Source organism: Salvelinus fontinalis, chromosome 5, assembly GCF_029448725.1.
Source record: "Salvelinus fontinalis isolate EN_2023a chromosome 5, ASM2944872v1, whole genome shotgun sequence".
Taxonomy (NCBI): domain Eukaryota; kingdom Metazoa; phylum Chordata; class Actinopteri; order Salmoniformes; family Salmonidae; genus Salvelinus; species Salvelinus fontinalis.
This window is the reverse complement of record NC_074669.1, coordinates 35,096,224-35,108,598: the sequence shown is the minus strand read 5'-3', so window position 1 is coordinate 35,108,598 and position 12,375 is coordinate 35,096,224. Positions and strand designations below refer to the sequence as shown.

Genomic DNA, 12,375 nt, shown 5'->3' with positions numbered 1-12,375 from the left:
ATTCAAAAGTATTAATTATAAACCAAACATGATAATGGTAAATCCACTGTCCTCACTCCAATCAGTAAATGTTTGTTTTAATCCACACCATCGTTTATGTATCCTTTATTTGGCATGTACTACCCTTAGACACGGCGACATTATCTCGCCACCGAGTCTAACGATTCACTGGTGTCTTTTTCCCATGATTCTACATAACCACTGCACCACAATTCCCTTCATGTTCATGAAAAACAAAATGTAAAGCTCATTTTAAGTTTGGTAACCCCAATGCTAATTCCTCGTGACCCCTCCTCCCTTTTGTCCATGTAACAGTCCTGACCTGTTTTATGTTGTTTTTTATGTGTTTATGGTCAGGGCATGTGTTTTGGGTGGGCAGTCTATGTTATCTGTTTCTATGTTGGTTGTGGTTGCCTGGTATGGCTCTTAATTAGAGGCAGGTGTTTTGCGTTCTCCTCTAATTAAGAGTCATATTTAGGTAGGGTGTTCTCACTGTTTGTTTGTGGGTGATTGTCTTCCGTGTCTGTATGTTATTTCGTACCACACGGGACTGTTTCGGTTTATGTAGTCTGTTTCCATTTCGTGCGTTCTTCGTGTCTATGTAAGTTCTCATGTTTAGGTCAGTCTACGTCGTTTGTTATTTTGTATCATTTCAAGTTTAGTTCGTGTTCGTTTTTCGTCTTGTTTAATAAATATGTGTTCAAACTTCGCTGCGCCTTGGTTCCCTCAATACTCCTCCTTTTCCGAAGATGGAGAGGAGGAGGATCGCCGTTACAGAATCACCCACCATACCAGAGCCAAGCAGCGGAGTCAACGGAGTAAGGGACAGGAAAAGAAGGAGCAATGGACATGGGACGATATATTGGACGGAAAGGGTTGCTACACTTGGGAGGAGATCCTGGCTGGTAGGGATCGCCTCCCATGGGAACAGCTGGAGGCACTGAGGAGAGCAGAGGCTACCGGAGAGAGGAACCGGAGCTATGAGGGAACGCGTCTGGCACGGAAGCCCAAAAAGCCCGTAAGTAACTCCCAAAAATTTCTTGGGGGGGGGCTAGGAGGTAGTGGGCCAAGGGCAGGTAGGAGACCTGCGCCCACTTCCCAGGCTTACCGTGGAGAGCGGGAGTACGGGCAGGCGCCGTGTTACGCAGTAGAGCGCACGGTGTCTCCTGTACGAGTGCATAGCCCAGTGCGGGTTATTCCACCTCCCCCCACTGGCAGGGCTAGATTGGGTATTGAGCCAGGTGTCATGAGGCCGGCTCAACGCGTCTGGTCTCCAGTGCGTCTCCTCGGGCCGGCATACATGGCACCTGCCTTACGCATGGTTTCCCCGGTTCGCCTACATAGCCCGGTGCGGGTTATTCCACCTCCCCGCACTGGTCGGGCAACCGGGAGTATTCAACCAGGTAAGGTTGGGCAGGCTCAATGCTCAAGAGTGCCAGTACGCCTCCACGGTCCGGTATTTCCGGCGCCACCTCCCCGCCCCAGCCTAGTACCTACAGTGCCTACACTACGCACTAGGCTATCAGTGCGTCTCCTGAGCCCAGTTCCTCCTCCACGCACTCTCTCTGTAGTGCGTGTATCCAGTTCGGTGCCTCCAGTTCCGGCACCACGCACAAAGCCTCCTGTGCGTCTCCAGAGCCCTGAACACACTGTATATTCTCCCCCTACTAATCCTGATGTGCTTGTCCTCAGCCCGGTGTCACCAGTGCCGGTACCTCGCATCAGGTATAGAGTGGGCTTTGAGAATACAGTGTGCCCTGTCCCTGCTCCCCGCACTAGTAGGAAGGTGCTTATCCTTAGCCCGGTGCCTCCAGTTCCGGCACCACGCACCAGGTCTACAGTGCGCCGTATCCGGCCAGAGCCATCCGTCTCCCCAGCGCCATCTGAGCCATCCGTCTCCCCAGCGCCATCTGAGTCATCCGTCTCCCCAGCGCCATCTGAGCCATCCGTCTCCCCAGCGCCGTCTGAGCCATCCGTCTGCCATGAGCCTGCAAAGCCGCCCGTCTGTCATGAGCCTGCAAAGCCGCCCGTCTGCCATGAGCCTACAGAGCCGTCCGCCAGACAGGAGCCGCTAGAGCCGCCCGCCAGACAGGAGCCGCTAGAGCCGCCCGCCAGACAGGATCTGCCAGAGTCGCCCGCCAGACAGGATCTGCCAGAGCCGCCAACCAGACAGGATCTGCCAGAGCCGCCAACCAGACAGGATCTGCCAGAGCCGCCAACCAGACAGGATCTGCCAGAGCCGCCAGCGAGCCATGAGCTGCCAGAGCCGCCAGCGAGCCATGAGCAGCCAGAGCCGCCAGCGAGCCATGAGCGTCGAGAGCCGTCAGCCCGCCATGAGCGTCGAGAGCCGTTAGCCCGCCATGAGCGTCGAGAGCCGTCAGCCCGCCATGAGCGTCGAGAGCCGTCAGCCCGCCTTGAGCGTCGAGAGCCGTCAGCCTGCCATGAGCGTCGAGAGCCGTCAGCCTGCCATGAGCGTCGAGAGCCGTCAGCCTGCCATGAGCGTCGAGAGCCGTCAGCCTGCATAGACCTGCCAGAGTCCCTCAGCCAGGATCTGCCAGAGTATATCAGCCGGGACCTGCCCCTTGTCCCGGTGTTGCCCCTTGTCCCGGTGCTGCCCCTTGTCCCGGAGCTGCCCCTTGTCCCGGTGCTGCCCCTTGTCCCGGTGCTGCCCCTTGTCCCGGTGCTGCCCCTTGTCCCGGTGCTGCCCCTTGTCCCGGAGCTGCCCCTTGTCCCGGTGCTGCCCCTTGTCCCGGAGCTGCCCCTTGTCCCGGTGCTGGTCTTTATCCTGGTGCTGCCCCTTGTCCCGGTGCTGCCCCTTGTCCCGGTGCTGCCCCTTGTCCCGGTGCTGCCCCTTCTCCTGGTGCTGGCCGTTTATTTAGGGGATGTGAGTTTTAGGGTGGTCATTGGGAGGGGTAGACAGAAGCGTTGGGTGACTATGGTGGTGTGGGGACAGCGTCCAGAGCCGGAGCCACCACCGTGGTCAACTGCCCACCCAGACCCTCCCCTGGACTTTGTGCTGGTGCGCCCGGCGTTCGCACCTTGAGGGGGGGGTTCTGTAACAGTCCTGACCTGTTTTATGTTGTTTTTTATGTGTTTATGGTCAGGGCATGTGTTTTGGGTGGGCAGTCTATGTTATCTGTTTCTATGTTGGTTGTGGTTGCCTGGTATGGCTCTTAATTAGAGGCAGGTGTTTTGCGTTCTCCTCTAATTAAGAGTCATATTTAGGTAGGGTGTTCTCACTGTTTGTTTGTGGGTGATTGTCTTCCGTGTCTGTATGTTATTTCGTACCACACGGGACTGTTTCGGTTTATGTAGTCTGTTTCCATTTCGTGCGTTCTTCGTGTCTATGTAAGTTCTCATGTTTAGGTCAGTCTACGTCGTTTGTTATTTTGTATCATTTCAAGTTTAGTTCGTGTTCGTTTTTCGTCTTGTTTAATAAATATGTGTTCAAACTTCGCTGCGCCTTGGTTCCCTCAATACTCCTCCTTTTCCGAAGATGGAGAGGAGGAGGATCGCCGTTACAGAATCACCCACCATACCAGAGCCAAGCAGCGGAGTCAACGGAGTAAGGGACAGGAAAAGAAGGAGCAATGGACATGGGACGATATATTGGACGGAAAGGGTTGCTACACTTGGGAGGAGATCCTGGCTGGTAGGGATCGCCTCCCATGGGAACAGCTGGAGGCACTGAGGAGAGCAGAGGCTACCGGAGAGAGGAACCGGAGCTATGAGGGAACGCGTCTGGCACGGAAGCCCAAAAAGCCCGTAAGTAACTCCCAAAAATTTCTTGGGGGGGGGCTAGGAGGTAGTGGGCCAAGGGCAGGTAGGAGACCTGCGCCCACTTCCCAGGCTTACCGTGGAGAGCGGGAGTACGGGCAGGCGCCGTGTTACGCAGTAGAGCGCACGGTGTCTCCTGTACGAGTGCATAGCCCAGTGCGGGTTATTCCACCTCCCCCCACTGGCAGGGCTAGATTGGGTATTGAGCCAGGTGTCATGAGGCCGGCTCAACGCGTCTGGTCTCCAGTGCGTCTCCTCGGGCCGGCATACATGGCACCTGCCTTACGCATGGTTTCCCCGGTTCGCCTACATAGCCCGGTGCGGGTTATTCCACCTCCCCGCACTGGTCGGGCAACCGGGAGTATTCAACCAGGTAAGGTTGGGCAGGCTCAATGCTCAAGAGTGCCAGTACGCCTCCACGGTCCGGTATTTCCGGCGCCACCTCCCCGCCCCAGCCTAGTACCTACAGTGCCTACACTACGCACTAGGCTATCAGTGCGTCTCCTGAGCCCAGTTCCTCCTCCACGCACTCTCTCTGTAGTGCGTGTATCCAGTTCGGTGCCTCCAGTTCCGGCACCACGCACAAAGCCTCCTGTGCGTCTCCAGAGCCCTGAACACACTGTATATTCTCCCCCTACTAATCCTGATGTGCTTGTCCTCAGCCCGGTGTCACCAGTGCCGGTACCTCGCATCAGGTATAGAGTGGGCTTTGAGAATACAGTGTGCCCTGTCCCTGCTCCCCGCACTAGTAGGAAGGTGCTTATCCTTAGCCCGGTGCCTCCAGTTCCGGCACCACGCACCAGGTCTACAGTGCGCCGTATCCGGCCAGAGCCATCCGTCTCCCCAGCGCCATCTGAGCCATCCGTCTCCCCAGCGCCATCTGAGTCATCCGTCTCCCCAGCGCCATCTGAGCCATCCGTCTCCCCAGCGCCGTCTGAGCCATCCGTCTGCCATGAGCCTGCAAAGCCGCCCGTCTGTCATGAGCCTGCAAAGCCGCCCGTCTGCCATGAGCCTACAGAGCCGTCCGCCAGACAGGAGCCGCTAGAGCCGCCCGCCAGACAGGAGCCGCTAGAGCCGCCCGCCAGACAGGATCTGCCAGAGTCGCCCGCCAGACAGGATCTGCCAGAGCCGCCAACCAGACAGGATCTGCCAGAGCCGCCAACCAGACAGGATCTGCCAGAGCCGCCAACCAGACAGGATCTGCCAGAGCCGCCAACCAGACAGGATCTGCCAGAGCCGCCAGCGAGCCATGAGCTGCCAGAGCCGCCAGCGAGCCATGAGCAGCCAGAGCCGCCAGCGAGCCATGAGCGTCGAGAGCCGTCAGCCCGCCATGAGCGTCGAGAGCCGTTAGCCCGCCATGAGCGTCGAGAGCCGTCAGCCCGCCATGAGCGTCGAGAGCCGTCAGCCCGCCTTGAGCGTCGAGAGCCGTCAGCCTGCCATGAGCGTCGAGAGCCGTCAGCCTGCCATGAGCGTCGAGAGCCGTCAGCCTGCCATGAGCGTCGAGAGCCGTCAGCCTGCATAGACCTGCCAGAGTCCCTCAGCCAGGATCTGCCAGAGTATATCAGCCGGGACCTGCCCCTTGTCCCGGTGTTGCCCCTTGTCCCGGTGCTGCCCCTTGTCCCGGAGCTGCCCCTTGTCCCGGTGCTGCCCCTTGTCCCGGTGCTGCCCCTTGTCCCGGTGCTGCCCCTTGTCCCGGTGCTGCCCCTTGTCCCGGAGCTGCCCCTTGTCCCGGTGCTGCCCCTTGTCCCGGAGCTGCCCCTTGTCCCGGTGCTGGTCTTTATCCTGGTGCTGCCCCTTGTCCCGGTGCTGCCCCTTGTCCCGGTGCTGCCCCTTGTCCCGGTGCTGCCCCTTCTCCTGGTGCTGGCCGTTTATTTAGGGGATGTGAGTTTTAGGGTGGTCATTGGGAGGGGTAGACAGAAGCGTTGGGTGACTATGGTGGTGTGGGGACAGCGTCCAGAGCCGGAGCCACCACCGTGGTCAACTGCCCACCCAGACCCTCCCCTGGACTTTGTGCTGGTGCGCCCGGCGTTCGCACCTTGAGGGGGGGGTTCTGTAACAGTCCTGACCTGTTTTATGTTGTTTTTTATGTGTTTATGGTCAGGGCATGTGTTTTGGGTGGGCAGTCTATGTTATCTGTTTCTATGTTGGTTGTGGTTGCCTGGTATGGCTCTTAATTAGAGGCAGGTGTTTTGCGTTCTCCTCTAATTAAGAGTCATATTTAGGTAGGGTGTTCTCACTGTTTGTTTGTGGGTGATTGTCTTCCGTGTCTGTATGTTATTTCGTACCACACGGGACTGTTTCGGTTTATGTAGTCTGTTTCCATTTCGTGCGTTCTTCGTGTCTATGTAAGTTCTCATGTTTAGGTCAGTCTACGTCGTTTGTTATTTTGTATCATTTCATGTTTAGTTCGTGTTCGTTTTTCGTCTTGTTTAATAAATATGTGTTCAAACTTCGCTGCGCCTTGGTTCCCTCAATACTCCTCCTTTTCCGAAGATGGAGAGGAGGAGGATCGCCGTTACAGTCCATTCTATAAATCTATTTCAGAATAAGACGACAAAATGTAAATCTGTTTCATAACAAAAAAACATAACATTTCAGTCTATTTCATAATGAAACAACATAAAATGTCTCATGAGATTAAAACCCCACAAGGTTTTCTGAGTTTGCCAACAGTGTTTGGCCATATCATTTTTAATTTCTTACCTTAGAATCCATCCCCCTGGCATTTCGCTTAGATTCTTCAACCCAAAATACTTTTTCCTGTGGCAATTTTAGACACTTTCTCATCATAAGGAATCTGCGATATTTGATCCCTGGCATCTACTGTATTAAAAAGTTGTTTGAGACGTTTGCTCCTACGTCTCCCTTCACATAAACACTGTAATCTCTATGAACCACTATCGATCGAACCAAGGCCATGCACTGCTATGTAACATTTTCCTGTTCCGCTGCATTCAAGAGGACTTGTTGCTGCTCTTCTGAAAAAGATGCAATCGCTTGCATGGCAGAATTTCCTCTGAATGCAGTAGGCTCCATTCCCACTCTGCACTCATTCATCCAATGACCAACGGCCCCACATCTTAAACAGGGATCTCCCTACTCTTTGATGTTTTTTTCCGCTACGTCTTTTTCCTCGCTACGTCTTACCTTGGCCATTGAAACCACTGTTAGTGACTTTCACTGTGGCAATATTAACTGTATTAACAAATTATATCAATGTACTCACATACACAGTCTTTTTGCAGCTGAGTACATCTACTAATTTTGGTTTGATCGGTTAAACTCTTCCGTTGATTAAATGCCGATATCAAAACGCTTGTATGTTGAGCTTGCCCTTTCTCATTGATGTCATTGTGCCAGACCACAACAGCATCTCTGAGTTCTTTATTTGATTGGAATTTTCCGTCAGCAGGGAAATGCTGCCTAATTTTCCCTCTAGCCCCGCTTTACAGGGAGAATCTGGGCCATCTGTCCGCATTTCAATAGGTATTATTCTGAAACCTCTCCCGACGGTGTCCAGGGTGTTTACATCGTCTTTACTCCCGGCTCTAGTACACAGCTTTTATGAACTATTTCCCAAGGGAGCGCTACCCACTTCCCCGGAGAATAGTTATGGTATTTGTGCCTGTTAAATTGGTCACGGCACGTAATACCTTGTTTTAGAAGCAATATTATAGCGTCTGCAAATGTATTACTGGAGAATACGGATGACCTAATGTCTTATTCCAGTGTTATGCTTCGAATATCACAGTTGTTGACAACACATTACCAAAATGATTCATACTTGTTTTCCTATTTCTACATAATCTGTCATGGTTCCCCGCCCCAACAGGGCATAAAACCAACCTCTCTTTATTGCTACTGCTAATACACTCAAACAGCGTTCGAATATCTTATTGCTTTTCTTTTAACCCTGAATATGGCTCTCCATCAGAATTTATAGGCAACCTTTTATCCTAGTGCACAAGCATGACACTTTATCCATCTACACACACACTATGCTGCCTCATGGCCACTGCAGCTGAGACTTTCACCCTCCTTACAGGTCTGGCTGATAAACCACTACGCTAGGGATTTACCCTCCACAGGACCACCCTGTTCAGGACTTACCTTCTAACTGGAACTATTCTGCTCGGGACATACCATTTACCTCCAAGACACCCTCCACAGAAACTATCCTGCTCGGGACTTAACCTCTTTGAAGCTACGAGACTTACCCTCCACAGGAACTATCCTGCTCGGGACTTACCCTCCTTAAAGCTACGAGACTTACCCTCCACAGAAACTATCCTGCTCGGGACTTAACCTCTTTGGAGCTACGAGACTTACCCTCCACAGGAACTATCCTGCTCGGGACTTAACCTCTTTGAAGCTACGAGACTTACCCTCCACAGAAACTATCCAGCTCGGGACTTACCCTCTTTAAAGCTACGAGACTTACCCTCCACAGGAACTATCCTGCTCGGGACTTACCCTCTTTAAAGCTACGAGACTTACCCTCCACAAGAACTATCCTGCTCGGGACTTACCCTCTTTAAAGCTATGACCGGTCGTAACACAATGGGACTACTGAATAAGCTCAGGGTTTCTAGGTCTGTATCCTATTATTGGTTCAGCCTACGACTCTCATCTACCCAAGATGTCAGAATGAGTGATAACAGGTGTAGGAACTGTGCTTAACTTGTTTCTGGTGCCGGCGCCTGTTTCACTGATTTGGAATCCCAAGTTTGACTGTAAATCGCGAGGAACCCCGCTCGCAGCGCCAGCTGTTAGGTTCTAAATATCAGAGGAAGAGATTGACGGACACTATGAAAGCGCCAACCAAGTTCTTCCTCACTTCATCTGACCTGACCTCTGCCCCAAAGTGCTCACTCCTCCCCAACTCACGGCTGTCATGTTGACTCGTGCCAGATTGTCTTTTTCCCTCCCACAGGATCCCTGATGGCTAACAATAACATATCCTGACAGAATGTAAATGTTATACATTCCTCTCTCTCCCTCAGTGACATGAATAAGTATATTTAATTTTTTCAAAACCTAACACGATATAAATGTTGATTTGAGCAATGTATCTTATCAGATGTGCTAATGGTTTTGAGAGTATGGAACGTTGTTTCCCATATTTTGCCAAGCCAATTGAGAAAAACTTTGAGGCCATTCACTTGGAGGGACTAAGGGACTCAGTGGAATCTCTACATTAGACACACTCAGTGGTACATGCCAGATGGAGAATATGTTGTTTTGGAGCAGGTGAAGTGAGGGGGGGGGGGGGGGGGGTGCTGCTGCTGTGGTCTGATCCATCATGAACTCAAAAAGAAGAGAGTAATTCTGTCCTATAACATCAGGCTGCATCTCTCTGTTGGATAAGCTGAAATCAGCTGCCATTGAAAACAATGACTTTGGTGCCACTTAGTGGCCAAAGTAGTCAGGTTGAAAGAAGCCCTGAGTGTGCAGGACAGACAGTATCATCAATATGATGTCATTCCATGCTCATCTTGTATTTACCAAAAGTATTTGTTTTTCTTATAATACAGCTATTTATTTATTTCTCTCCTTCATCTTTCTCTCCACCCCATCTCTCTCTCTTTCTCTCATCTCATCTCTCTCTCTCCACTCCTCTACCTCCCTCTCTCTCTGTAGGACAATAAAAAGCCCCCAGACTGTGTTCTCGGTGAGTATTCCTGCACGCTGGGCGTCGACCTACGCCGGGGATGCAGGCGTTTCTCCGGGAACCTGCAGCTGCCCCCGTTGTCGTGGCGACAGGCCGAGAGGTCGCGAACCCCCGACGATGACTGGGTCGTCCGGCCCACCTCCCTCCCCTTCTGCATCCCACCCCGCATCGACATTACGCCGGTTGACCCGGAGTGGTGAGAACACACACATATGCAGGCACATACACACTCAACTTTTCTCCATTATATTCCAGACTAAACTCCTCTGCTGATAATATAGATCGATTAGAACCCCAAAAAGACTGACTGTACCATTTCACATAATGACTCCCATCATCACCATTTCTTACACTGGAATTACCCACTGAAATACCTATTATGGCTCCTTCTGGCCCAATTACGTTATGTATCTACTTATATAATAAGTGGATGGAGCCTCTGATGATTACTGTACTTTTGCTGCCAGTCTCCAGCCCTTAGAGGATTACCATAAGTGTGGGCTATCGGCTGTGAAAGCTATTGAAGTGTGAACCCCATTGAGACCACGGAAGTGAAGGCTGGATGGACTATTCTCTATGGGATCCTGCTGAGATTTGTTCACGCTGTAGTCCCTGGGAGAGGCTCTTTAGACTTCAAATAGCTGCACAAGCTGTGCTAATGGAAGTTGGTTGGTGTGTGTGTGTGTGTGTGTGTGTGTGTATATGTGTGTGCGTGTGTGCAGTTCTTAATTTGAAAATGGGAGGTGCTGGAACAAAAAGTGAGCCCGATAGAGGGGTGACCTGAGGGGATCTGAGATACCGGAACTTAATGAAGTGTTGCGCGTATTATCATCGCTTTTGCGTTCGGGCGTAGAGCAGTAGAGTCGAGGCACTTGCTGATGTTACACACAAGGGGGAATTACTTTTGTAGTCTAGCTTCTGGGAAGAATGTGGCCTTTATAAACCCATTTCATGCAATTATACATCATTTTAGATGGCTGGAGACTTTAGCCGAATCGTTTCTTTGATATTTCATAAATGATGGAAATGACAGGCTGCTTTGACACTGACAAACGGAGAATCTTGAGATCAATAAAAATGGCCTTGTCTTGAATCCGTCAATAGCTCGGGCCTAGGTGTGTGGAGACACACATATTGTACAATATGAGTTTCGCTGACTCCGACAAGGACGAGCAACTCACTCACTGGCGATGGCCGATGCGCTCGTGTCAAAAGCTTATCTCTCTCTCGTAAAACAATGCTGTTCAGTCAATAGGCCTATTTGGAAGTTAATTAACTTGTTATCCTGTAGACAGATTGGTCTTCTATTTTCAGCAGGATTTATTTGTTTTCCAACTTGTGTTTTCTCGTGATTGTATTTGAAAATTAGTAAAAGGCCTGTTTTGGCTACATGCTGTTTGCTGACAGATTTGCCCCGCGTTCATAACTGTATGCTATTTTTGTTACAAGCTATTGATCCTCTAAATTATAGGCCTTCTCCTGGTGTAGTATTCGGAATTGTACTGAACAAAAATATAAACGCAACATGTGAAGTCCTGATCCCATACGCACAAAAAGCTTATTTCGCTCAAATTGTGCACAAACTTGTTTACATTCCTGTTAGTGAGCTTTTCTCCTTTGCCAAGATCATCCACCTGACAGGTGTGACATATCAAGAAGCTGATTAAACAGCAGGATCATTACACAGGTGCACCTTGTGCTGGGGACAATGAAAGGCCACTCTAAAATGTGCAGTTTTGTCACACAACACAATGCCACAGATGTCTCAAATGTCAAGGGAGCGTGCAATTGCCATGCTTATATTTTTGTTCAGTATATTTCATTTCATTCTGAACAGACAGCAGTAATTCTAACTTTGACAAATGTATTTCAATTCATCAGAGGTGCTGCAGCACCTCCAGCACCCTTCCGGCGGCTATGATTCTATAACGAAATAAATGTTGAAGTGCATCGCTGGAGTTGCAGGCTCATGTCTATCAGAGCAGAGAGAGGGAGAAAGATCATAGAAAGTGTATCTCAGAGAGATACAGACGCTCTTCTCTCTCTCACCACAGCAATGTCCTAGCGTCGGTCTATATAGGAGTCAACTTGAATTAACTTACCTGATTGCTTTTATTAGAATGTTGACATTGCAAACAGTAAAAATGATTTATCATGACATGAGAGGTACCGGATCCTGGCAAATGGGTTCCAGAACGAAACAGTCCAAAACTGAGAGGTGCCAGAACCTGTTCTGTCAGGATCTGGCTCAAATTAAGTGTGTGTCTGTATGCCTGTCTCAAATCAAATCAAATCAAATTTATTAATCACATACACATGGTTAGCAGATGTTAATGCGAGTGTAGCGAAATGCTTGTGCTTCTAGTTCCGACAATGCAGTAATAACAACAAGTAATCTAACCTAACAATTCCGCAACTATTACCTTATACACGCAAGTGTAAAGGGATAAAGAATATGTACATAAAGATATATGAATGAGTGATGGTACAGACGGCATAGGCAAGGTGCAGTAGATGGTATAGAGTACGGTATATACCTATGAGATGAGTACTGTAGGGTATGTAAACATAAAGTGGCATAGTTTAAAGTGGCTAGTGGTCCATGTATTACATAAGATGGCAAGATGCAGTAGATGATATAGAGTACAGTATATACATTAACATAAGAGATGTGTAATGTAGGGTATGTAAACATTATATTAGGTGGCATTGTTTAAAGTGGCTGGTGGTACATTTTTACATAATTTCCTCTGCCTGTGTATCTGTGTCTGTGCCTGTGTGTTTGCCTGCAAGAAAGAGGGAGGATCAATACAGTCTACTTGTGTTAAATGGATGTGCTTTATTGTAATCTATAGGTTTCCTCTACGTTGTGTGGTATGTCTGTATAGACAGTGTGTATATGACAGCCCCTTGGGTGCATAGACCGG

The 12,375-nt window shown here is 50.2% G+C and overlaps 1 protein-coding gene across 1 annotated transcript in view; it reads left to right on the top strand.

Moving 5' to 3' along the window:
* Positions 1-12,375, top strand: part of LOC129855515 (cAMP-specific 3',5'-cyclic phosphodiesterase 4B-like) — a 303,941-nt gene that overhangs the window by 86,993 nt on the left and 204,573 nt on the right. The window contains exon 3 of the mRNA XM_055923263.1: positions 9,418-9,644. Coding sequence (XP_055779238.1) covers positions 9,418-9,644 — 227 coding nt within the window. The remainder of the gene's footprint in view (positions 1-9,417; positions 9,645-12,375) is intronic.